Below are 27595 nucleotides of genomic sequence, written 5' to 3'. Positions count from 1 at the left end.
TGCTTGATGAAAAGCTCCCACACAATACCATCACTCTCTGTACAGAGGCTGTCTGTACATAGTCTTTATAATGGCATGTATATTCAATCCCATATAATTAGTGGATACAATGCTTCCAAGAGCCTGACTTTAAATATTTGTTAAACTTTCATACTTATCTATTCACTGTTTTGCAAAAGTGGCCCAAGTCCTTTAATTTCACACTGTGGTATTCACGTAGAATAACTGTAATTTTGTAGGTGATTTGAATGCAATAACTGGAGGGGAAACGCAGTGTGAGATTGAATGGCATTTTGCATACTGAATACAGCAGTTTGAATGTTTCAAATCTGATCTTGTTCCCTTTCTGAAATGAAATTGGATATACTTTGAACACTCAGCAGATCAGGGAGAAATATTGGAAAGAGAAACTGCGTTAATGATTCAAGCTGAAGACTCCAGACAAATTGATCTGTCGAATAACTGAGAAAATGCTAATGTCTTAACAACTGAATTATCAGTGTGAATTATTTCACACACACAAGAGATTCTACAGATGCTGGAAATCTTGAGCGACACACACAAAATGCTGGAGGAACTCAGCAGGTCGAGCAACATCTGTGGAGGGAAATAAGCAGTGGATGTATCAGACCAAGCCTCATTGATACCAGGAACAAAGGGGGCAAGAGCCTGAATAACAAGGTGGGGTGGGGGGATATGAACTTAAGCAAAAGCAGACGTGTTTCTTTTTCTACTGTTGTTATCAGTAATGACTGGGGAAGAAATGCACTATTCTTTGGGAATTGGAAAGTACTTGGACATGCATAATCAAACCTACAGCTTGATGCCAAATGCAAAATAGAGTAATACAGTATGGAAACAGCCCCACTGGTCCATGCTGAGCAAAGTGCTCATCCAAACTTGTGCCATTTACCAGCATTTGGCCTGTAACCTTCTAAACCTTCCCAATCCATGTACCTGTCCAAGTTATCTTTTAAAAGTTATTATTGTACCTGCCTCAACCACTTGCTCTAGCAAAGTTCAAAATACATTTATTGTCAACGTATGTAACATTATACAACTTTGAGATTTGTCTCCTAATAGACAGGCATGAAACAAAGGAACCCAAAAACAAATCCCATATGTATGAAGAAAGACTGTCTAACACCCAATGTGCAGAGAATAAACAAAACTTATCATGTCCATAAGAAAATAAAAGAATAAAATAACCCATAAAAAAGCAGCTTATTCGACATGGATACCACCCTGTGGGGACAAAAGTTTTGCTCCTCGTGTTCCTCTTGAATCCTTCCCCTCTCACCTGTAATCCTGTGCTGTCTAGTTTTTAAATTTTCAAATTGTCTGGGGGAAACAGACTGATTCTATGACACTCAAAATTTTTATGCACTTCTGTAAGATCACTGTCAATTTCCTACACTCCAGGAAAAAACCTAATCTGTTCAGCCTGTCTCTATAACAAGTCCTGACAGCATCCTTCTAAATCTGTTTTGCACTCTTTCCAGTTTAATAACTTTTTTCCCCTTATCAGAGCAACTTATACTGAACACAATACCCAAAGTGCATCCACACAAACATCCTGTACAAACACATCGTTATCTCCCAACTTCTGTACTCAATGCCCTGACTTGTGAAGGCCAGCATACCAAAACACACCTTCATCATAACTTTTGGCTGTGACTGTACTCTCAGTGAACCATGTACTTGCACCCTAGGCCCTTCTGTTCTTCAACACATTCCAGGACCATGACATTCATTGTGAAAGTATTTGACTTTACCAAATAATACATCCCATGTTGTTGTCACCATCATAATCATTGATGACTCCATAAATTGCCATACCGCAGCACATTTACTCAGCTGATCAAAATCTTGTAATTTTGATAACTTCTTTCATTGTCCACTACAATCACCTATTTTAGCATCATCTGCAAACTTACTATCCTGATGAAGGGTCTCTGCCTGGAATGTCAACTGTTTACTCTTTTCCATAGATGCTGCCTGGCCTGCTGTTCCTCCAGCATTTTGTGTGTGTTGCTGTAGATTTCCAGCATATTATCTTCTCATCTAAATTGCTGATATAGATGGCAAACAGTGGGCACTGAGACACACCACTAGCCACGGGCCCTCAGTTTGAGAAGCAACCTTCTTATCATCACCCTCTGCTTTCTACCATCAAGTGAATTGTCTGTCCAGTTGGTCATCACTCATGTGATCTAAACTTCCAGAACAGCCTACCAGGTGGAACCGTATCAAAGGCCTTACTGAAGCCCATATAAACCACATTTGCCCCCTACCCTTGTCAACTTTCTTGATCACCTCATCAAAAAACTCCTGAGTTTGTAAGATCTGCATGCAAACTCATGCTGATTACCCTTAAATACTACAAATGCTAAAAATTTGTGATGAAACAAAAAATGCTAGAAATATTCAGCTGGTAGGGCGACATTTGTGTAGATCAGAATGGAGCTACATCAAAGCGTTTCTCATTTGTTGGTGTTTGACCTACACTTAGTGGCCACTTTATTTGGTACACCTGTATACCTCATTAATGCAGATATATAATCAGTCAATCATTTGGCTGCAACTCAATGCATAAAAGCATGCAGACATGGTCAAGAGGTTCATTTGTTCTTCAGACAGGGAAGAAATGTGATCTAACTGACTTTGACCATGGAATTAATGTTGGTACTAGACAGGGTGGTTTCAGTATCTCAGAAATTGCTGATCTCCTGGGATTTTTACACACAACGGTTTCTAGAGTTTACAGAGAATGGTGCAAGAAACAGAAAAAATCATTCTGTGAGCATCAGTCCTGTGGGTGAAAAGGCTTTGTTATTGATAGAGGTCAGGGAGAATGGCCAGACTAACAGGAAGGTGAGAGTAACTCAAGATAACCATGTGTAACAATAGTGGTGTGCAGAAGAGTATCTCTGAATGTACAACATGTCAAACTTCGAAAAGGTGGGCTACAGCAGCAGAAGATCGTGAACATACACTCAGTTTCCACTTTATTAGGCATAGGAGGTACTTAATAAAGTAGCCACTGAGTGGAAAACATTATTTTTTGCATTTCTACAGTTGCCTCTAAGACCTGCTGAGAAAAGTTGCAGAGCTTTTCTTTCACATCTCCTGCCAGTTGTCAGAAATTAACAACAGATCTGGGGAACAGGATGTAGATCAGCAAGGGATGATCACATTTTTTTTATTTGATCTATTAAATGAAATGGTCAGTAGTTCTTTACAAGAAGGGAATAAGAATTCTTTCTCTATTTGACTGAGTTTTCTTACTAAATAATTGTTTGTGCTGTTCTAAAATATTTTTCTTATTTGGTTCTGGTGGCTCATAACAAATGTTGCTTCTTGTATACCGACAGTGCATACTTACAAGTTCATCAGGTGGAACTGGACAGTTTAACAGCCCAGCTCAAAGATATGAAAAGGAATTCCAGACTGGTAAGGATCATTGCACAAGTTGTATCTGAAGTTCGCTTGAAGGTTGACAGTTGCTGTGGTGAATGACTAGAGAAAGACTTTGCCAAATCATTAATCTCATTGCAGCGAGAGTTCTTGCTCTATGTTGACTGGGTTTTCCTGTTAACTAATTGTATAGAAAGATGCAGGATCCCAGATTCATTAGTTAAAATCAACTCGCCGGCATTCTTGCTATTGTATGTTTCACTCTGGGTCCCGACAGAATTTAGAAAGAATCTCTACAGTTATTTTGTTTACTTGTTAATTTTGGCACTTGACATGGAGATTGTCTCATCATGTTTACTGATTTCTGGTTATGTTTTCAGTTGCTATTCCACATGTCTTAGCAAGGGTCAGCTTTATTTGCCCAAAACGTTTACATGTATTAGGAATTTGCTCTGGTGTGTTGGTCTGGGTGCGGCATACAACACAAAACTACATTTAATAATTTTACGAATGCAAGATTATATAAAAAGATAAAGGATGATATATAAACTTAGAGAGTTAATAAAATTAGAGGAAGGATGTAGAATAAGTAAATAAATACCAGCGGGTATTTATAATGGAAGTAACATTATAAAAAGTGATTTAAAGTGTCCACATTGCAGTGACGGGCGTAATAGAGAGAGAGGGTGGGGTAGCTAACTAGAACAATTGATCAGATTAACACTTAATTCTGGGCCTTTTGCAACATGTAAATGTGTATCAGTTTAATTTTTACTTTTAAGGCAACGTCAATTGGTTGTTTAAAAAAAATGAAGTTTTTCATAATGTAATTTGGAGATGGCTTTCTTAAGATTGTACTCTGAACCTTTTTTATATGTCAATAAAATTATGCAATATCTGAAAAAGAAATGAAGTTGAAATTTGCATGATGTATTTATACTCACATGAATAGAGAAAAGAAACTCTCTTTGTGGAAACCTGAATAACCTCACTTGCATTTTAGGCTGTTTTACAGTAGTTACTTGCAGAGTGCACTTTTAACTCTTGTTTTTTTTATTGTTTCAGGGATTCCTATATGATCTTGACAAGGTAAGAACCTGCAATATTACAACCATAATATTAAATTGATTGTTGGCATCTCAACTGTAGAGGTGGTTATGTTGCAGCCTAAGACACAGATGGCTTGCCGTTTGTCATGTGACTAATAAGTCCAGTCTGAGATCTGGAGGATCTTCAGCTGTGGTTGTAAGTTCAAAAGTCTACAAGTACGTCAACCTGCATTGTTTGACAGTTGCCTGCTGCTTCTTTTCCCCTCTGTGAGCCAGTTTCTTTGACGCTCTGCTGGAGCCAATGCTGCAACGTACCTTGCTACTTACCAGGTCAGACAAAAGATCAGGGTCAATTCCAAATGTCTTTACTTGCACATCTTCTTATTACTAAGCTGAAGTCATCCTGTTCTTTTCAAAAGTACCCATTTAACATGTACTTTCAATCTACTCGGATGGCTGGACCAGTTGGATAGTCTCTGCTGTCACATTTGGCAAATTTGAATATGTGATACACGCAACACAGCTGGACATCCACGGCATGCACCTTATCTAATTTTCCCCACCTGTGCAGCCACGTAGGCTTGTGTGCTCTCGTGTGGTGGAAACCAGGCTAGACACATAAGACTTTGTGAGCCCAGTACTCTTGAATTCTGGTCTTGCTGGTAAGCATGAAGTTGCTCACTGTTCTTTCAGGTAGCTCGCTGAAGATGATAGTAACTTTTCTCCTGTGGATACAGAGTTCAGTGAAAGGCTGGTGGTTATTGCACACCTTGGCAGGTGAACCTTTGACCTACTGGTGCTTATCAGTATTCATCAATGGATCTTGCAAAAATTCCTTCCATTATAAAAAAGTTTTCTTTTAAGCTGGCGGTAAGGTGAGCAAAAATGTCTTGACAAGTTCTGAAGGTAGAAGCACAGAAAATAGGTGCAGGAAGCAGGCCATTTGGCCCTTCAAGCCTGCACCGCCATTCAGTATGATCATGGCTGATCATCCAACTCAGAACCCTGTACCTGCCTTCTCTCCAAACTCCCTGATCCCTTTAGCCACAAGGGCCATATCTAACACCCTCTTAAATATAACCAATGAACTGGCCTCAACTGTTTCCTGTGGCAGAGAATTCCACAGATTCACCACTCTCTGTGTGAAGAAGTTTTTCCTCATCTCGGTCCTAAAAGGCTTTCCCTTTATCCTCAAACTGTGACCCCTCGTTCTGGACTTCCCCAACATCGGGAACAATCTTCCTGCATCTAGCCTTTAGAATTTTATATGTTTCAATAAGATCCCCCCTCAATCTTCTAAATTCCAGCGAGTGTAAGCCTAGTCGATCCAGTCTTTCATCATATGAAAGTCCTGCCATCCCAGGAATCAATCTGGTGAACCTTCTTTGTACTCCCTCTATCGCAAGAATGTCTTTCCTCAGATTAGGGGACCAAAACTGCACACAATACTCCAGGTGTGGTCTCACCAAGGCCTTGTACAACTGCGGTAGTACCTCCCTTCTCCTGTACTCGAATCCTCTTGCTATGAATGCCAGCATACCATTCGCCTTTTTCACCGCCTGCTGTACCTGCATGCCCACTTTCAATGACTGGTGTATAATGACACCCAGGTCTCATTGCACCTCCCTTTTCTGAATCATCCACCATTCAGATAATAATCTGTTTTCCTGTTCTTGCCACCAAAGTGGATAACCTCACATTTATCCACATTAAATTGCATCTGCCATGAATTTGCCCACTCACCGAACCTATCCAAGTCACCCTGCATCCTCTTAGCATCCTCCTCACAACTAACACTGCCGCCCAGCTTCGTGTCATCGGCAAACTTGGAGATGCTGCATTTAATTCCCTCGTCTAAGTCATTAATATATATTGTAATCAACTGGGGTCCCAGCACCGAGCCTTGTGGTACCCCACTGGTCACTGCCTGCCATTCTGAAAAGGTCCCGTTTATTCCCACTCTTTGCTTCCTGTCTGCCAACCAATTCTCTATCCACATCAATACCTTACCCCCAATACCATGTGCTTTAAATTTGCACAGCAATCTCCTGTGTGGGACCTTGTCAAAAGCCTTTTGAAAATCCAAATATACCACATCCACTGGTTCTCCCCTATCCACTCTACTAGTAATTAATAATTAGCTGATGTAGGCTCGTTTGTTGTGACAAGGGAACATCATAATGATGAAAGCACTCTTGAATTAGGATCTTTCTGACTCTCAGAATCAGAATCGTGTTTTTGTAAATAGTCCTGAGGTGACTTGATCAAGGTGTATAAGATGATATGAGGCATTGATAAAGCAGCCGGCTAGTGCCTTTATCCCAGGGTGTGGTGAGAGGATATGTGTTTAAGGTGAGTGGAGGAAAGTACAGGGAGATGTCAGAGTTAGCTTTTTTTTTAAACAGAGTGCGTGACGAACGTCCAGAATGCTTGCCATGGGTGGTGGTTGAGGCTGATCCATTAGTAACATTTAAAAGTCTCTTAGATCAGTGCATGGATAAAATAAAGACAGAAGTCTATGTGGGAGCAACACACATCAAAGTTGCTGGTGAACGCAGCAGGCCAGGCAGCATCTCTAGGAAGAGGTACAGTCGACGTTTCAGGCTGAGACCCTTCGTCAGGACTAACTGAAGGAAGAGTGAGTAAGAGATTTGAAAGTGGGAGGGGGAGGGGGAGATCCAAAATGATAGGAGAAGACAGGAGGGGGAGGGATGGAGCCAAGAGCAGGACAGGTGATTGGCAAAAGGGATACGAGAGGACCATGGGACAGGAGGTCTAACTTGCCAGTTGGTGGCGAAGAGGCATCAGTGCTGGACTTTGGAGCGAAGGCTCCCGAGTTCGAATCCAGCCGGCTCCCTTGCACGCTTTCCATCCGTGCTGGGTTGAACGTCAAGCTAGCAACTCAGCCTCGTAAAAATAAGAAAAAAAAATGCCGTCATGACGGCATACCGATGACTCCACTCAAAGCTAAGGGCTTTCTTCTTCAAAGAATAGAAGCTGACTGACTTGCCAAGTATTTTTACTTTCCTGTCTTTTTGGTAGGGGTGATGCACTATTCTAAATGTATAGTGCCCTGCTCATTCATTTTCACCACATATTTTCAGGCTAAATCCATTTAGCCAATGTTCATGCTTTCCATTTGGTTCCTACACTTCGGCACGTTTTGAAAAGCTGCTTATATCTGGGTGCATCTCAGAATTTTGTGTTTTGAATCAGATAACTTTTGTGTATAGGGGAATGTAAATACAATATTGGACTTGCTATTACGTAAAAACATCACAAATTTACTTATTGTGCTTCAGTAAAAAGACTTGCCAATTACATTTAATTTTGTCTCTTTCTTTAATCCTCCTCCTACCTGGCAGCAAATCAAGTCTATTGAAAGGTTTATTCGCCGATTGGAGTTTCACGTCAGTAAGGTAAGAAAGTACAGTACCTAATGATATCTTGTAATGAAGTTCTTGTATTTACTTTACTTTATTGTTGCCAAACTAGAGCGTACAATCATCACAGCGATATTTAATTCTGCGCTTCGTGCTCCCTGGATTACAAACTGATAGTAAATATTAAAAATTTTAATTATAAATTTCCTTCATAATGTGTTTTACACCAGAGTGAAACCAACAGCTGAGAGTTTTGTTTTGAGCAAAAAGCTGTAAGATAGAAGATTGTAGCTGGAGAAGTTTTTAATAATTTACTGTGTCTGCTTGTGAACTCATTATGGATGTCAACCCATTTGTGTTTTCTTGAAGGCAGTCAGGTAGTGAAAAGAGCCACATTTTGTGCTGGTCTCGAAATGCATGAGTTTTGACTAGTGTTCTTGTGGAAGTTTTCATCAAAGGCACGTGAAGGCATCGACTGGTTTAGAACTTAGATGGTTGCCTAAGGGCTGCTTGCCACGTGTCTTTTCCAAGTGAGGTTACAGATGGTGCAATGGCTTTCGAAACCTGTTGTAGCAATACTCCATTGGTCTTTATACCATGCATGCCTATCAGAGTGAGGAAAGCTGCCCCCAATTCCCCCTGAGCCTACTGTTAATATTTATATAATCTGTTACATCCCTGTTTTGCAATACGTCCTAGCATCCAGAAAGTGATGATAACAGCATGTCTATAGTTTAATCATTTGATGGTTGAAATGATGCAATGTTTAGTAGCGTTATGCTGTCTCTTGAATCTAACCCTGAAGATGAAGATTGATTATACTGTCTACATGATTACATTGTAGTACACAACAGTGTGCCAATGAGGGCAAGGTTAGCTGCTGCATTGTGAGATAATGCAGACCAATTATAAAGAGTTTGCTGCAGTGAAGGAACAGAGTCTGTAAAGGCCAAGCCCCAGGATATGGCAAATAATAGGAGGTGCAGTATGCTGATAGATTATCTGTTTGGGGCACATCCGGAGAAGCCATTGGTTTAAATAGGAGTTTTGTTGTCAATGTGTGAATATTGCTTGTCACATGAGTGAAGATTATTGTTGGAAGGGTCATTATTTTTCCCAGTGGAGGTTGGACCGTACTTCCCTTTTGGGGTTTAAAATGTCTCCATTCATCATTGGCTGCGGCCAGGAATGTCAAAATCCCAATGAACGTGATTGAGTCTGTTGGAGAATCTCGACATGTTCACTCTATGCTAACTGTCCAGACTCTGCAGACAGTGAGCTGCCTCTTTATTTGTCTTTAGGGATAGAAAATGTAATGTTGAACGTTTACATTCCGTGCAGTTTAATTATATTCAACTATAAAGCTGCGGCTGCTCCAATAGGCACCCACAAGTGAGATCAACAAAGTTTGTTGCAGCATTAGCCTCATAAAAAGCTATTGACCAACGATAGCAGGCATGTGGGAGGGGGAGAATTGAACCCTGCACTTGAACCACTGCCATTCACTAGTTATGTGCAATTGACCTTTGTAGTGGATAGCTGCATATTTAATTGTTTACAGCCGGAGTTTTCAAGGACTAATTAACATGTGTCAAACATATTCCATTCTATGAAAAATTTCAGCCGATGATAGATTTGAGCACTGTACGTCATAGACAGTTACTGAAGGCTAGCTACAACATTTTCCTGATGAGCCCACACTCTTTGCTCTACTGCGCTACTTTTTGTACAAAGTCTTTGCTCCTCTACTGTGCTTTTGTTTAGATAAGCATTGTGGCTGGCATTTCCAAAAATTAGCATCCACAGTGAAATGGGACCTGAGTGACTTTGTTGCGAGTGTGAATCCTTTTCTATTTGTGTGGTTCAACTGACTTCCATAGGAGCTCCCATAAGTGTCCACATACGTGCCTCTGGATGGTTGCTAATAAGTTGAATGTAGACAGATTTGTCACCAACCTGGTTGACCTGGACTTTGTGGTTAGCCACAACCCATTGTGTTTCCTATTATATCAAGAAAATCTGCCTACAAAGACACGAGGGTGTCTGATGTGAATTTCACCTTTACCTACATCAGACGTTTGACGTCATGAAGCTGGTTGAGAAACCTGTTGAAACCATTCTCAATCAACAAGAAAGCAAAAAAAAAACAATTTCTAACTTGTTTTTAAACATTTTGGAGCACCCAAAATGAAATTCAGAGCATGCTCATGCGATATTGGAAGATGCTGAAATTATTTTTTTAAACAACAAAGTTGTCTGATAGGGATGACATCCGCACGCATTCAATTACAGTTAATAAAGTGAGTTTTTTAACCAATGACAGTATGACATCAATATGTTGAGTTGTTGACTGTTGCCTGATCTCTGCACCTTTGACTGCAGACTGTTGTATATTTAACCTCAGAGTGATCCATCCAGCAGCAACTGCTGGGCAGAATTACTCAGTGCACAGCCCTACGCAGTAGCCTCACCCGCAGGTTTGAGAGCAGCCTAGGTCATGGAGGTAACTCAGCCAGCTGGTGGTTTCTGTTGCCGGAGGTGGAGAAACAACAACCACCAAGCGTGATTCTGCAGCTGCAGCTCTTTATCTCCATTTGTTTCATGTTCTTGAACCTTAGCAACAGCCTACTCAACCTTTTGCCCAGTAGTCATTTGTGGCAAGTGATTTGAACTTTGCTGTGTTGGGAAAAATATCATTTGCTGGTGCTCTTTTGTCAGTCATTCATTTTGGGGGACAGCCTGGAAAGTTATGTTATAGAGTTCATAAGACATAGGAGCAGAATTAGGCCATTGAGTCTGCTCTGCCATTCTATCATGCTGATTTATTATCCCTCTCAACCCCATTCTCCTTTCTCCCTGTAACCTTTGATGCCCAAGAACCTTTAAATATATCCAACAACTTGGTCCCTACAGCCATCTGTGATAACAAATTCCACAGATTAATCACCCTCTGGCCAAAGAAATTTCTCCTCAACTTGGTTCTAAAGTGATATCCTTGTATTCTGAAGCTGTGCCTCTTCTGGTCCTAGACTTCCCCACTATCAGAAACATTCTCTCCATATCCACTCTATCTAGGCCTTTCAACATTCAGTTGGTTTCAGTGAGATTCCCCTTCCTCTCATTCTTCCAAATTCCAGCAAGTACAGGCCCAGAAGCATCAATTGCTCTTCATACGTTAATCCTTTCATTCGTGGGATCATTCTCATGAACCCCCTCTGGACTCCCTCCAATGCCAGCACATCCTTCTCAGATAAGGAGCCCAAAACTATTCCAAGTGTTGTCTGACCAATGCTTTGTAAAGCCTCAGTGTTATGTCCTTGCTTTTGTATTCTAGTCCTCTCAAAATGAATGCTAACTAACATACGGTGCGGAGTTGTGTGTCGGGGGAGGTGGTGGAGGAGTTTTAAGGTGATGGGGTAATGATATTGAAGACCTGATATTTTGTGGGAGATGTAATGGGTGGAGCCCCAGAGTAGTGGATCTAAGCAATAGGACTTATGGGGTTCCTAGTTAGGGGAATCTGATTAAAATGCAGATTTTCTAAAATTACCCCACAATGGAACAGATTACAGGAATTGACTTCATTTGATGTGCTTCTGAAATGCAAACCATGTTAGAATTGCAACTCGTCTTTGTAATTTGAAGCGTCTGCAGAATTTCCACAGAGGCCCAATTTAATTTAAAATCTCTGTAATTAATCAAAAGGAAAACGCTGTATCTTACACATAGTGCTAGGAAAAATAAATGTTTTTTGTCCAACTTTCCATGCCTCTCATTATTATTACTTTCCTCTTCAAATGCACAGTTTTTGTAAATTAATAGATTTCCCCAACTGCTTGAGAAATAAAGAGACAATTTCTTTGACCCTTTATCACTGAAGCCTCTGTTTTTAGCACCTCTTTTTGAAGTACTGCTATTGATGAGGTTCTTTATACGGTATTGGCATGTAAATTGCTTAATGCATGCTCTGAAATGTTTCTGTAATGACTAGATGTCCTTTAAAGCAGATGTGTGCACACACTTGCGTCCTTTTTACAATCACCATTAATGGATACTTTCTTGAGCTGATAACTTGGCAAGTACCCATGGAAAGGTTACACAAACATGCATTGAAGCTATTGAGATGAATTGCATGGTGCCTGTTTTTGTGGTGTACCCTGCTTCTGATGCTGAATTTGTGTTTGGTTAAACTGTATCATGCAAACAATTGCTGTTTTTTGTTCTACAACAATGTTTTTGTCTCTGAGAGGAAGTGGTTAGAAAGGGTCTCTGGTTCCAGTCTTACCATTGCCTGCTGTGTTGATGTGTCTGTTCAAACTAGAGTCAGATTTATTATCCCTGGTTCTGACTGCCTCATTTTCACTATCGATCTCCAGTCCTGATGTACTTCTGTCCCCCATCAAGCAGGTATTAAAGCTGTCTGCTACTTTCTCAATAGAAGTTCTGGCCCTCACCACCTCATTTTCACCATGGATGTCCAGTCCCTATACACTTCTATCCCCTCATCAGGAAGGCATTAAAGTTCTCCGCTTCTTTCTCAGTAAAAGTTACAACTCCATTCTATCCCCCTTGGTTCAGTCCTTTTCCACCAACATCCATGACACTTCTCATAGTGACCCCTGTTTCCATCCAGGGGGTCAGTGTGGACATGGTGGAGGATTACAAATACCTGGGGATACGAATTGACAATAAACTGGACTGGTCAAAGAGCACCGAGGCTGTCTACAAGAAGGGTCAGAGCCATCTATATTTCCTGAGGAGACTGAGGTCCTTTAACATCTGCTGGACGATGCTGAGGATGTTCTACGCGTCTGCGGTGGCCAGTGCGATCATGTTTGCTGTTGTGTGCTGGGGCAGCAGACTGAGGGTAGCAGACACCAACAGAATCAACAAACTCATTCGTAAGGCCAGTGATGTTGTGGGGATGGAACTGGACTCTCTCACGGTGGTGTCCTGAAAAGAGGATGCTGTCCAAGTTGCATGCCATCTGGGACAATGTCTCCCATCCACTACATAAGGTACTGGGTGGGCACAGGAGTACATTCAGCCAGAGACTCATTCCACCGAGATGCAACACAGAGCGTCATAGGAAGTCATTCCTGCCTGTGGCCATCAAACGTTACAACTCCACCCTTGGAGGGTCAGACACGCTGAGCCAATAGGCTGGTCCTGGACTTATTTCCTGGCATAATTTACATATTACTATTTAACTACTTATGGTTTTATTACTATTTAATTATTTATGGTGCAACTGTAATGAAAACCAGTTTCCCCTGGGATCAATAAAGTATGACTATGACTATCTTCTCGATCTCCTCACTAATTTTCAATTCAGTGGCCCTGAGCATCTAACTTTCACCATGGACGTCCAGTCTCTAGACTCTTCTATCCCCCCTCATCAAGAAGGCCTTAAAACTCTCCACTTCTTTCTCAATAAATGAACCAACCAGATTCTCTCCACTATCATCATCATCACCACCACCACCCTCCATCTGACAGAACTGGTCCTCACACTCAACAGTTTTTCCTTCGGCTCCTCCCACTTCCTGGACTCGGGGGAGCTGTGGGCACCTGCATGGGCCCCAGCTATGCTTGCCTTTTCATTGGCTATGTAGAACAGTCCATGTTCCAAGCCTTCCCTGGTAATGCTCCTCAACTCATCCACTGCTACAATGGCAAGTGCATTGGTGCTGCTTCATGCACCCATGCTGAGCTCATCCATTTCATCAACTTTGCCTCTAAGTTCCACCCTGTCCTTAAATTCATTTGATCCATTTCTGACAACTCCCTCCCCTTTCACAATCTGCTGTCTCCATCTCTGGAGACGAACAGTCGATTGACATCTTTAGCATTATCATGGAAAAGGATAAAATCAAAGAGGACAGGAAAATTTTTAATTGGGGAAGGGCAAATTATGAGGCTATAAGGCTAGAACTTGCGGGTGTGATTTGGGATGATGTTTTTGCAGGGAAATGTACTATGGACATGTGGTCGATGTTTTGAGATCTCTTGCAGGATGTTAGGGATAAATTTGTCCCGGTGAGGAAGATAAAGAATGGTAGGGTGAAGGAACCATGAGTGACAAGTGAGGTGGAAAATCTAGTCAGCTGGAAGAAGGCAGCATACATGAGGTTTAGGAAGCAAGGATCAGATGGGTCTATTGAGGAATATAGGGAAGCAAGAAAGGAGCTTAAGAAGGGGCTGAGGAGACCAAGAACGGGGCATGAGAAGGCCTTGGCAAGTAGGGTAAAGGAAAACCCCAAGGCATTCTTCAATTATGTGAAGAACAAAAGGATGACAAGAGTGAAGGTAGGACTGATTAGAGATAAAGGTGAGAAGATGTGCCTGGAGGCTGTGGAAGTGAGCGAGATCCTCAATGAATACTTGTCTTCGGCATTCACCAATGAGAGGGAACGATGACGGTGAGGACAATATGAGTGAGGTTAATGTTCTGGAGCATGTTGATATTAAGGGAGAGGAGGTGTTGGAATTGTTAACATACATGAGGACAGATAAGTCCCGGGGGCCTGACGGAATGTTCCCTAGGCTGCTCCACGAGGCGAGGGAAGAGATTGCTGAGCCTCTGGCTAGGATCTTTATGTCCTCGTTGTCCACGGGAATGGTACCGGAGGATTGGAGGGAGGCGAATGTTGTCCCCTTGTTCAAAAAAGGTAGTAGGGATAGTCCGGGTAATTATAGACCAGTGAGCCTTCCATCTGTGGTGGGAAAGCTGTTGGGAAAGATTCTTAGAGGTAGGATCTATGGGCATTTAGAGAATCATGGTCTGATCAGGGACAGTCAGCATGGCTTGGTGAGGGGCAGATTGTGTCTAACAAGCCTGATAGAGTTCTTTGGGGAGGTGACCAGGCATATAGATGAGGGTAGTGCAGTGGATGTGATCTGCATGGATCTTAGAAAGGCATTTGACAAGGTTCCACACGGTGGACTTATTCAGAAAGTCAGAAGGCATGGGATCCAGGGAAGTTTGGCCAGATGGATTCAGGTTTGGCTTGCCTGCAGAAGGCAGAGGGTCGTGATGGAGGGAGTACATTCAGATTGGAGGGTTGTGACTAGTGGTGTCCCACAAGGATCTGTTCTGGGACCTCTACTTTTCATGATTTTTATTAATGACCTGGATGTGGGGGTAGAAGGGTGGGTTGGCAAGTTTGCAGACAACACAAAGGTTGGTGGTGTTGTAGATAGTGTAGAGCATTGTCAAAGATTGCAGAGAGACATTGATAGGATGCAGAAGTGAGCTGAGAAGTGGCAGATGGAGTTCAACCCAGAGAAGTGTGAGGTGGTACACTTTGGAAGGACAAACTCCAAGGCAGAGTACAAAGTAAATGGCAGGATACTTGGTAGTGTGGAGGAGCAGAGGGATCTGGGGGTACGTGTCCACAGCTCCCTGAAAGTTGCCTCACAGGTAGAGAGGGTAGTTAAGAAAGCTTACGGGGTGTTAGCTTTCATAAGTCGAAGGATAGAGTTTAAGAGTCACGAAGTAATGATGCAGCTCTATAAAACTCTAGTTAGGCCACACTTGGAGTACTGTGTTCAGTTCTGGTCGCCTCACTATAGGAAGGATGTGGAAGCATTGGAAAGGGTACAGAGGAGATTTACCAGGATGCTGCCTGGTTTAGAGAGTATGGATTACAATCAGAGATTAAGGGAGCTAGGGCTTTACTCTTTGGAGAGAAGGAGGATGAGAGGAGACATGATAGAGGTGTACAAGATATTAAGAGGAATAGATAGGCTGGATAGCCAGCGCCTCTTCCCCAGGGTAGCACTGCTCAATACAAGAGGACATGGCTTTAAGGTAAGGGGTGGGAAGTTCAATGGGGTTATTAGAGGAAGGTTTTTTACTCAGAGTGGTTGGTGCGTGGAATGCACTGCCTGAATCAGTGGTGGAGGCAGATACACTAGTGAAGTTGAAGAGACTACTAGACAAGTATATGGAGGAATTTAAGGTGGGGGGGGTTATATGGGAGGCAGGGTTTGAGGGTTGGCACAACATTGTGGGCCGAAGAGCCTGTAATGTGCTGTACTATTCTATTTTCTATAAACTTACTGATTCCAATGGCTATTTTGACTATACATACTCTTCCCTCCTGTAAAAATGCTATTCCCTTTTCTCAGTTCTATCTCTGCCATGTCTATTCTAAGGATGCTGCTTTCCTTTCTAGTACATCAAAGATGTCCTCCTCCTGAATGTGGCCTTCTGTACGTTAGTGAGACCTGTTGTAATTGGGGGAATACTTTGGTGAGCACCTCTGCTCCATCTGACAAAAGCAGAACTTCCCAGTGGCCAAACATTTTAATTCTGATTCCCAATCCCATTCCAACATGTCAGTCCGTGACCTCCTCTTCTGCCAAGATGAAGTCACCCTCAGTGTGGAGAAGTAACACCTATATATTTCGTCTGGGTAACCTCCAATCTGATGGCATGCATATAGATTTCAACTTTTGGTTAAGAAGTATTTCCCTCCTCGTTCCCTTTTCTTCTGTTCCCCACTGTGGCCCCTTACCTCTTTGCACCTGCCTGTCACCCCCCCTTGGGTCCCGTCCTCCATCCCTATCTCCTATAGTCCTATCAGATTCCTTCCTTCTCCAGCCCTTTACCTTTTGTACCCACTTGGCTTCACCTATCACCTTCTAGCTATCCTCCTTCCTCTCCTCCCATTTTTTTATTATTTGATCCTTCCTCCTTCCTTGCCAGTCCTGAAGTAGAGTTTCGGCCCAAATGTCAGCTGTTTATTCACTGCCTGACCTGCTGAATTCCTCCAGCACTTTGTGTGTGATGCTTTGATGTAAAATCTGTTGCTCTGCACCAGTGCAAATATATAAAAAATTATACATTACAAAAATATTGCATCAAAAAGGAGTAACAAAATAGTGTTCATGGGTCATGGATTGTTCAGGGATCTGATGGCAGAAGAGAAGAAGCTGATGCATGCAAAATTGAGTTTTTTGGAAGATGAATTCGTTTGTGGCTGCAATCTGCAATTAATTTTCTCACAAAGTTGCCTCTAGCTGAATTTGCAAATCCATGATACCATGTAAAAGGTCCAGAATGGTTTTAATTTTATGCTTATAGTACATTCCAGCAACCCAGAGCCTGCTGAGTTATCTTTGCATTTTGACTCAGTGACTCACTGAGTGTATAAAATCCTCTGAAGACCAAATACCAGCAGCCAGGTTTCCAACACTTGCCCTGATCTCCGAATAGATCAAGTTCATGTTTACTATCATTCATGCACATGCATGCTGCCAAGCGAATCAACATTCCTCCGGACCAAGGTGTACAACACAGTATGTATAACTTACACACAGCACAGATATTAGCTATATTACCACAAATACCAGAAATAAATTAACAAATGATAAAATATATTCTGGAAGATTGACATTTAGCATAAGGTGCATTTACACCACAAGGTAAAAAGTAAACAGTATAACACTACTGGTGCTTCATAAGTAATAAGACCTGGGTGGTGGAAGGGTGTTCAAGAAATCTCACAGCCTCGGGGAAGAAACTGTTTCCCATCCTAATAGTTGTCCTAATGCTGCAGTAGGAGGTCAAAGAGATTGAGGGATGGATGGGATCATCTCCATACTTTGCTAATTTTTTTTGTTTTTAAGAAGAAACGTATGGCTAAATTCAGAATGCCTTTACCTATTCAGCGTTTTTTTTACAAAATGGGAGGGTATTTCTTTGCATCATTTCGTTGCAGGTTTTTGTAAACCATCCATGGTTTCTTGCCAAATTATCATCCTCAAGTAAATATGTTAGCAGATTTGGTATGCCACCAAAGATTCTAGCAAATTTCTACAAGATGTACTGAGGAGATCATTGTAACTGGTTGCTTCACCCTCTGGTATGGAGGGCCTACTGCGCAGGATCGGACAGCCTTTCTCAATTTTTTTCCCCTGGAGGAACCCCTGAATAATTTTCAGGTCTCAGAGAACCCCTGCGTAAAAAAAAAATACTGTATCTACAGCTTTCAGTACGTTAGGGTGATCAGTAAGTTGTAGATATAATAATCCAAAAATAATTGACAATTCACTTTTGAGTAGAGAATGAAGTTTTAGCCAATCTTTCTTGAAAAGAAGCAAGCAGGTAAGCTTAGCTTGCCTCTCTTGAAATTAATCTCTTTCTTTCCTTTTCATAATTTTTTAAAACTCATAAGGCAAACATAATAAATTTCTGTTTTCAATAAGACGCAAAACTTTCTGATATCCTTCCTCACTCTCAAGCCCAAGCAGCAGTGGAAACATTTCAAGATTACCTTTTGCAACATGATTTTTCCAGAGTCAGTTTCCTTCTAAATCCGAGAATCTTGTCACTTGAAGTCAAAACATTTTCTCTAGGACCTTGTAGAGACATGTTTGACTGATTCATATGATGAAAAATGTCTGCTAAGTTGGCTAGTTTCTGCAGCCATTCTTCATCTTCAAAGCACTGAGCAAAGTCTGGCCCATACTTTTCTTGAAAGTACTGCTGTAATTCACCTTTCAGCTCAGGCACCCTGTTGAGAACTCAGATTTCTGTATGTAGCAAGAGATTGGTGTGCCCCTTGTCCAGGTTTTCACACAGTTTTTTAAATATTCTCGAGTGAACTGGTCTTTGTTTCATAAAGTTATCCATTTTTGTAGCATCATCCAGAACTTTCTTTTAACAATTCATTTCCAAGAGTTTTTGACATCAGCACCTCTCTGTGAAGAAAGCAGTGTGTCGTGATGACGTCAGGATTTTCTCTTTTCACAAGAGAAACAAAACCTCTTATGGAGCCAACCATTGATGGCGTACCATCAGTACAGATGCCAACACAGTTCCTCCAAGACAGACCTTTTGCTTCCAGATATGAAGACAAAACATTAAATATATCTTGGTCTTTCTTTGTTTTGGGTAGCTCTTTGCAGCAGAAAGGGTTTTTGAATTTCACCATCATTTACAAATCTTTCAAATGCTACAACATGACATTTATTGGTGAAATCTGTTGAATCATCAACCTGGATAGAGAAGCTGTTGTTTTTCAGTTTAGCACAAAAAAAACCTCTTCAACGTCTTGTGACATGTCATCAATACGTCGACTTCCACTGTTTGAGAGTGAAACCTTTTCAATTTCTCAAATTGCATCTTGTCCTAACACGAAGTTAAACATAAAAAAGGATGGCATAATAAATAACTAAATGAGGAAACAGCAAAAAAATATGAGAACTTCACAATACAATCATTTCTAATCTACACGAATCACCTCCTGCAATGCGGCAGGCCAGCAGTTGAGACATGGCACGTAGAAGTTCCTTCTTTAGAACGAAAATTTCCCTCCAATTTTCTACTACATTGGTAGAGCTTGATCGTTTCCATAAGTTAGTCAGCGGCGTGTAAGGGGAAGTTGGAGCAGGTAATTTGGGAGGGAGAGGCTGACATCACAGTCCAAGTTGGAGGAGTCTATGCAATGCTCAGAAAACGCACTTCACGTTCTGCATCAGCCTACTGTCCCCCTCTCCGTGTAATACAGCGCTCACCAGTAATCAGCCCACAGTCCTCCCCTCTGTGCAATACAGCGCCCACCAATTATCAGCTACCATCCTCCCCTCCATACAATACAGTGCTCACCAATTATCAATGGCCTCCCTTATCTCACATCAAAAACTGAGAATGGACGAGTGAATAAACAGAGCGCACTGCCATACTGGGCTGAGAGAGCTCTAACAGGGCTAACAGCTCTAACAGGTCACTGCCCACCACTACGTGTGTTAGCATCAAGCGAAGTTCAAAAAACAATGCTTTTTTTAAAAATCATAATCTCTCATTGAACCCCGAGTGACCTCTCTTGGAACCCTGGGATTGGTTGAAGCTACGGAAGGTTGTAAACTCAGCCAACTCCATCATGGGCACTAGCCTCCCCACCATCAAGGACACCTTCAAAAGGCAATGCCCCAAAATGGCAGCATCCATCATCAAGGACCCTCACAACCCTGGACATGCCCTCTTCTCATTACCACTGATAGAGAGGATATACAACAACCTGAAGATACACACTCATCGTTTTAGGAACAGCTTCTTCCCCTCCACCATCCAATTTCTGAACAGTCGATGTACCCATGAACACTACCTCACTAAGGGCCCAAAACGTTGACAGTATTTTTCTCCACAGATGCTGCCTGGCCTGCTGAATTCCTCCAGCATTCTGTGTGTGTTGCTCACTAATTTTGCTCATTTTGCACTATGCATTTAATTCTTTTTAACATGTTTCTAATTGTAATTTATAGTATATTTTATGTGTTGTTCCATATTACTGCAGCAGCACAACAAATTTCATTGCATATGTTGGAGATAATAAACACCATTCTGATTCTGAATCAACTGATTATATTAGGGCACTGAATTGATTTCTCAGAATTTTGGTTTTTTGCTCGAATATGTGAAGGAAGTACACCTTTAAACATACAATGCTTATCCAATGGATGAAGCCAGTTCAAGAATTCCTCCCTGGGTAATGTGTATGTATTGTGTTGTGTTAGACTGAGCAGAGAGGCTGCTTCCCACTACAATGACTAATGGCTAATCTTGCAGTACTGTTAATGATTTTCACCAGGGGAAGAAAAACGAGGCACTGATTACACATAAACTGCTGTGATTATTATCTCAGGGACATGAGCTCATCTCTGCTCCAGATGCAGTTGGTGTCATGTGTGGCTTTGTGGCTTATCTAAAACTTTTTAAAGAGGATTCAAGGGGCATGAAAGAGTGGTGTGCTTTGAACATAAGACCTGATGTGTCATCCCAACATGCTGTGTTAGTTGGGGAAGGGTCTGTTCAGTCATTTTTAGAAGGATTACTTCCATCAGTCTAATTACTTTAAGTAAAACTAGCTCTGAAATTAACATGTCACTGTGAAGAAATGGTGTGTCTGTACAGGTCACTGTTCAATGCTGGCTACTGGCTGAAGCAAAAGGATTTTAGTTCTCAGAACACCGATACTGATTTGCATATGTGCATTAATGTTTTCCTGTCTTTCTACTGCTCGTTTCTTTCACTGGCCTCTTTTTGGCACTGCAGTTTTAAATGCTGACAGTTGGGCTCCTTTGGGAATATGTGGCTCACAGCCTTTCAGATTGAGCTGGGTAATGGTTGTCCAAGAGCAGAGATAGAAATATTTACAAGTTGGAACTTAGAAACCAGCCATTTAAGTCTGTGTTCATTTTTATCTCTCGCACAACCAGAGATTTCTGAGCCAGGTTTTTTTTTTAAACATAAAGTATGAAAATAGATGACCTTTTAACTCGAAACGAAAGATGTTTAAGATTAAATCCTACGGGGAAAAAATGTTTTGTTCGGAACTTGGATATTTGGAGTTAATTGTGGATGAAAATAGGTTCACAGCATGTTGCATCTCTTGGTAAAGAAATGCATCTCATCTCTGCTGAGCTCTGTGTTGTCCTTAACTCGGGTCTAACTAGAGCATCATTTTGCATTAACTATTCTTGTTACCCAGATCAACAATTTGTATACTTTTGAGCAACAATTTTGTAACCCAAAGTTTGAGAACAACAGAAGACTGGAGAGTGGTTGATTTACGAACATCTCTCCTTTTTAAAATGCGGAGAATTTAGTGAAAGTTTGTCTGTTTATGGATAACAGTCATTGTTGGGTCAGGAACAATTTCTTTCCACTTATGGCATAAAATCCCTGGTAACTGAACATTACCGCCTCTATGATACTCATTGCAAAAGTACACTGTCGCCACTTTATGAGTTACACCTATACACCTTGTTATTGCAAATATCTAATCAGCCAATTGTGGCAGAAAACTTAATGTATTACAGCATGCAGACATGGTCAAGAGATTCAGCTGCTGTCCAGATCAAACGTCAGAATGGGGAAGAAATGTTATATCAGTGACTTTGACTATGACGATGGAATGAATGTTGGTGCCAGATGGGGTAGTTTGAGTATCGAAGGAACTGCTGATTTCCAGGGGTCTCTAGAACAGGGCTTCCCAATCTTTTCTATGCCTTGGACCCTTGCCATTAATCAAGGGGTCCATTAACCTCAGGTTCGGAACCGCTGGTCTAGAGTTTACAGAAGTTAGTGGGGGGGGGGCGGAGGAGAAACATTCGGTGAGCCCCAGTTCTTTTGGCAAAATTGCCTTGTTAATGAGAGAGGTCAGAGGAGGATGGCCAGACTGGGTCAAGCTGACAGGAAGGTGACAGTAACTCGAATAACCGCGTATTACAGCATTGGGGTGCAGAACAGCATCTCTGAACGCACAGCATGTTAAACCTTGAAGTGGATGGGCTACAGCAGCAAAAGAAGCACAACCATACACTTTATTAGAAGAGGGGGATGGAGGGTGTACCTAATAAAGTGGCCACTGCATGTATGTCTCAGTGACCTAATGCATCCTAGAAGGAAGCAGTTTCATCCTGCTGACATCGACCTTTGTCATTGTGTCACTGTCTAGGAAGAGTGAAGTCAATGGATTTTTAAAAATGTTTCATTGGATTTTTTCTACCTTCCTCTGTATTAGAATTAAAAATTCCAAGCTCTGTAATTCTAGCTTGCTATCTGTATGTGTGGTTCTGTCGCTAGTCTGTAGTTGAATCAGGATCTGGTGTTTTTTATCACTGATGTTTGAAATTTGATGCATTGTGGCAGCAGTACTGTAGAATACATGAAGTATTGCACTGTACAGCAGAACGGTGGAATAGATTTAAAAAAATAGTATAAGTTATAATAAAAAATGTCAATAAAAATAAATAATGTGAACTGAGAATAAATGAGTTAGTTAGTGTTCATGGGTTCATGGGCTGTTCAGAAATCTGATGGCATAGGGGAAGCAGCTGTATCTGAAATGTTGAATGTGTATTTTCAGACTCCTGTATCTCCTCTGTGATGGTAGTGATGAGAGTCCTTAATGACCTTTGTTGAAATGCAGGCATTGCCATCGCAGTTGGTGCAGTTAAATAATTAAATTGTCAAGTGTTATCACTAATTTAAACAGACATAATCAGTTTTTTGCTCGGTGAGACTTTGCAACCTGAAATGACATAAATGATAATCTAATGTCTCTGGGTTGCTCGTTCAGGGGCAAATATTCCAAGGGTGATAGTGAACTCTAGTGTTTCCTTTAAACAACGCTGTTTGGTTTTGTACATTCTCTAGAATAAGTAGGCAAAAACATGATTTAATGTTTCATCCACGAAGTGGCCCCTTAGACTTAATATTGCTATGTGTTGTCAGTTCTCAAAATAGGTACAAGAATTATAAAGACTGAATGAGGAGAGGATCACTAACAGGTCCATTCTAGTGAACAGTGTCCACTTTGGCAGGGAAATGAAATCAGAATCAGGTTTATTATCACTGATGGATGTCGTGAAATTTGTTGTTTTGCACGTGTGTGTGTGTGTGTGTGTGTGTGTGTGTGTGTGTGTGTATGTGTGTGTGTAGCAAGGAGAGCGAAAGATAGGTAGTTTACATGGGTTGGTTCATTTCCATTTAGAAATCTAAAGATGGAGGGGACAAAGCTGTTCCTATAATGTTGAGTGTGTGTCTTCAGGCTCCTGTGCCTCCTCCCTGATGGGAGCTATGAGGGTGGTGCATCAGCTGACAGAGCTGGGCTTTCATCAGTAAACCTGACTGAGAGAAGTAGACTGGGAAGGAAGGAGAGCATTGCAGGATAATTGTCAATGGAATGTTTCAGCTGTGAATCTTCTGAAGCAGTATTGGGGCTTAGTCATTTAGAGTGCCTCAAAAATTACATAAATCTACAGTTACAAATTCTGCTTAATATAGTCTGATCTTATTGATTGCTTTTAACTTGCAGATTGATGAACTATATGAATCTTATTGCATCCAGCGAAGATTACGGGATGGTGCCAACAACATGGTCCGGGCCTATTCTACTTCGCAAACCAGCAGAGAAGCAAAGGAGAGCTTGGCTGAAGCTAACAAGGGCTACAAAGAATACACTGAGGTAAATCCAGCAGCTGGAAGATTGGAATCAAGAAATAATGACTTTCCATTCCAAGATCTTTATACGTAAAGATCATTTGTCAAAAGTTTTGTTGACACATTTAGTAAAACATAGAATATATTTACTTTAGAGATTTGGAAGATTCCAGCGGCAGCCTTGCATTTGTTTGAAGTGCAAAAACTACAACGATCAAACGTAACAAACTAACCTTTAATAATTGTAGAAATGAAAATTGTCCAACTTAATCAAGTTTATTTTTTACTGGGTTTAAGGTGGCCTGTCATCCCCATTCTTGATGTCATCTGGCTATCCTTTGTGCCATTTCAGTATTTATTTCAAACAGTTCTTCATTGCCCACCTCCTCTCCAATCAAGATCCGGAAATGTTTCAGTGTGTCTTTTCCAGTATTTGTGTTATATTATTAACAATTAAAACTAAATAAGTATGGTCTGAATATTTTTTGTAGGGCTTTCTAGGCATTCATGAAAAAAAAGATCTTCGCATTCAAAGTGCTTTTGTAGTTTCAGAATAGTGAAGTCTAGTCACTGTGGTAATGTCAGAAACACAGCATACAGCAAGGTTATTTAAAGAATAATATAATAAATATTTAGGTATTAGTTTAGGTAGGCCAGCTGATTGGAAGAGTTCTGCTGCTGTGTTTCAAGATGGTGTCCAGTGTCACTAACCCATCAGGTAGTCTGAATTTAACCTATTGCCAGAAGGACTCTAATAATAGAATAATGTTCTGTCACAATATCAGCTGGAGTATGCCTGCACATCTCTGGGAGTTGTCTCTGAACTAGAAATTTGTGGGGCGAGGAATCCTGTCACTGAGCTAAGGTTGATCCCAGTGTACAGTGTGCCTGCCCAATAGCACTGTATTAATCCTCACGTGGTGAGGTCTGGCAGGAACATCTTGTGTCTACTTTTCTAAATTCAACAGCTGTTTTTGTTCACCAGTGTAAACAGTCACCCACTCATTGTTGACTTCTCCCTTGGGAGGAGGGGTAGGTTCCAGCTTCTACTCTGTTTTTAGCAGTACAGCCAAACTGCAGCTTCCCGCTGAGAACTTACAGCAAGCAACTTTATTCTGTCTTTGTATATATGTTTAACTGATGTGACCAGAATGCTAAATGACTAACCAACTGTGTTGACTGAACCTCAGCAAGCATCAGAGCAGCTGGAATGGGCCTTGCTTCCACAGCAATTAACCATTAGAGTACAGTCGCTGTTTTATCTTCAAAATAAAACTGTTCAACTTTGTCCTGGAGTGTAAAAAGCTCTTATCTTTCACTTAGAGTATGTGTACAATGGAGAGTGAGTTGGAGAACCAGTTAGGAGAATTCCATGTCAAAATGAAAGGTGAGTAACATCCTGACAAAAATTTGATTCATTTATTTGAGGATTAAAAAAAAGGAATTATTGAGATTTTGATCATCTTCAGGTGTCTGTCTATTTTGATAACTGCTTGCCTTGTGTACTCTTGTCCTCAGCAAGAACATGCTATTTTATTGTGTCATCTGTGTAGTACTTAGAGGCTGTGTCACATGTGTTACTGCAGTGGTTTAGATGAGACAGCTCCTAGAGCAAATATTTCTAAATTCATGTAATTTACATCATGGGCAGTCTTTGCTTGCACAGTTTATATTTATTTTGGCTTGCTTCTAATGCACATCCGAATCAGGTTTTGCTATCACCAGCCTTGTTATGCGGCAGCAATACATAATAAAAACTGTAAATTACAGTAAGTATATATGTTTAAAAACGTTAAGTTAAATAAGTAGCTCAAAAAGAGAAAAAAAAAGTAGTGAGGTAGTGTTGTTCGTTCATGGGTTCAATGTCCATTCGGAAATCTGATGGCAGAGGGGAAGAAGCTGTCCCTGAAACATTGAGTGTGTGGCTTCAGGTTTCTGTACCTAATCGCATCAAGTGATTAGTTAATTACAATGCTGAACACAGGATTATAAACTAATAGCCTTTCTTTGTAATACAGCAGTTTTGTGCACTGAGATTGAATAATACTTCAGTTACTAACACAAGTGTTCAGGAGGTCTCTTGTCTCCTCCCCAGTTGGGTGCATGGTGTCCTCAATTTGACTTTACTGAACAATATCAGTTTTGACTGGATTGAGATGATGGCATTGAATGAAAGCTTTGTCTTTGTTCAAAATGCAGCAGTGGAAGAAAAGGATCGGTGGTTTACGTTGCACGCAGTAGCAGTGCTGACAGTCACCATCACAGAAGCATTTAATCATCCAAACCTTGCTAATTGAACACTGATTGCTGATCCTTGCCAAGCGATAAATAATTTCCACTTTATTGTCTCACCTTTACATCTTCCTTGCTGTGCAAAAGTACAGTCAATGTGCCTCAGACCTGGTCAGTTTTATTCAAGCTGATTTGGGCTAACTTAGGTTTTCTAGCCCATTTGTGTACCTGATTTTCAATACCCAAAAGGCACTTACTATAAACCAATTTCAACTGAGTTTTGGCTATTTTTAAAGTATACTTCCTTGGATAGGTGGATTGTTTCCTTTGAAATCATTTGGAGGGTGACCAGGCCATGGAGAGGTGGGAGTGTATGTCAGGCAATGGCTTGTGGCAGAAGTGTTGTGCTATAGGCTCATTCGTGTACAGTAACTGCAAATTGCACTGTCACAGCAGTGGTTTAAAATGGTGCTTCAAAAAACGCTCCTTAAAGCCAGCCCATCCTTAAAGGGGAGATGGACTGTGGAAGTATCAGGCACCAACAAGCATTCCAGAAAGTCTTGTCAGAGTCAGCAGATATTGAAGAAGTACACTTTCGAGGATTGCCATTGCCAGATTGGAGACCCGGGTAGAGCAGAGGTATGCTTTCTACTGAGGGAGCTAGAGGCCCTGTGGATGAACCTGCTTAGGAAAGTGGCTGTCAACACCTGAGTCCAGATACCAGGAGCTGTATGCAGTGCCTCAATGTTGCAAGCGATTGACGTCTTAATTTCATGAAAAATGGTTTTGCTGCTGTAAGAACAGTAATTGTGTTTGAGACCAAGTTGTCTTTTTAGAGGGTTTCTTGTTCCAGGTGGTAACCACCCATTGTTACAATTCCCACTGATAAACAAAGCAGAGGAGGTGGTGACCTCACCTAGACGTTTTGTAAAATGTGAAGATAGAATCAACACTGCCAGACTGGCTCAGGGTTGCCAGGCACCAAAAAAACTGCATTCTAATCTGGAGTTGTGGTTGGACAGCATGTCAGTAATAAGGATTACCACCAGATATATAATGCAGTTTCTTTTAGTGCCTTTTGGCTGATGAAAGCAGAAGGTATGTGAAATACAAAGAATCCTGCGTCAGAAGAGTGAACAACTTTGCTCTTTATATCGAAAACTTTCCTGTTGACAAGGTATGAGAACGTAAAGGGTAACTTTTCAGTACGAGTGCAGTTCTGTTAAAGTAAGATTAATTTCGAACTAACTGGATAGAAAATTCCTACTTCACATGTGTATCAAAAGTGATTGTGATCAGGTGACCCTGTTGCATTTGGCGGTGAGGGTAGGTGAGATGGGGGGAAGTAAATACAGCAGTTGATGCCAAGTCCAGGTTCAGTGCAGAAGATCAACACGCCACAGGTCAGACAGCATCTATGGAGGGGAATAAACAATCAAAGTTGTGGGCCGGGTCCCTTCATCAGTACTCAATATAGTGGATGCCAGAGCTAGGTTTGATGTTGTGTGGTAAATGTGAAAATGCTTAGTTCACTCTGTTACCAGCTCTGCTGATTCCTC

At 41.2% G+C, this 27595-nt stretch overlaps 1 protein-coding gene across 3 annotated transcripts in view; it reads left to right on the top strand.

The window, feature by feature from the left end:
- ripor1 (RHO family interacting cell polarization regulator 1) overlaps positions 1-27595 on the top strand; it is a 315583-nt gene that overhangs the window by 229615 nt on the left and 58373 nt on the right. For all 3 annotated transcript variants that reach the window (XM_063066805.1, XM_063066806.1, XM_063066804.1), the window contains exons 4-8: positions 3375-3453; positions 4483-4506; positions 7832-7885; positions 23680-23829; positions 25128-25191. In XM_063066805.1, the coding sequence (XP_062922875.1) occupies positions 3375-3453; positions 4483-4506; positions 7832-7885; positions 23680-23829; positions 25128-25191 (371 nt within the window). The remainder of the gene's footprint in view (positions 1-3374; positions 3454-4482; positions 4507-7831; positions 7886-23679; positions 23830-25127; positions 25192-27595) is intronic.

Source organism: Mobula hypostoma, chromosome 14, assembly GCF_963921235.1.
Source record: "Mobula hypostoma chromosome 14, sMobHyp1.1, whole genome shotgun sequence".
NCBI lineage: Eukaryota > Metazoa > Chordata > Chondrichthyes > Myliobatiformes > Myliobatidae > Mobula > Mobula hypostoma.
Note: the sequence above shows the minus strand (reverse complement) of the source record. Positions and strands in the feature narration are given on the sequence as shown.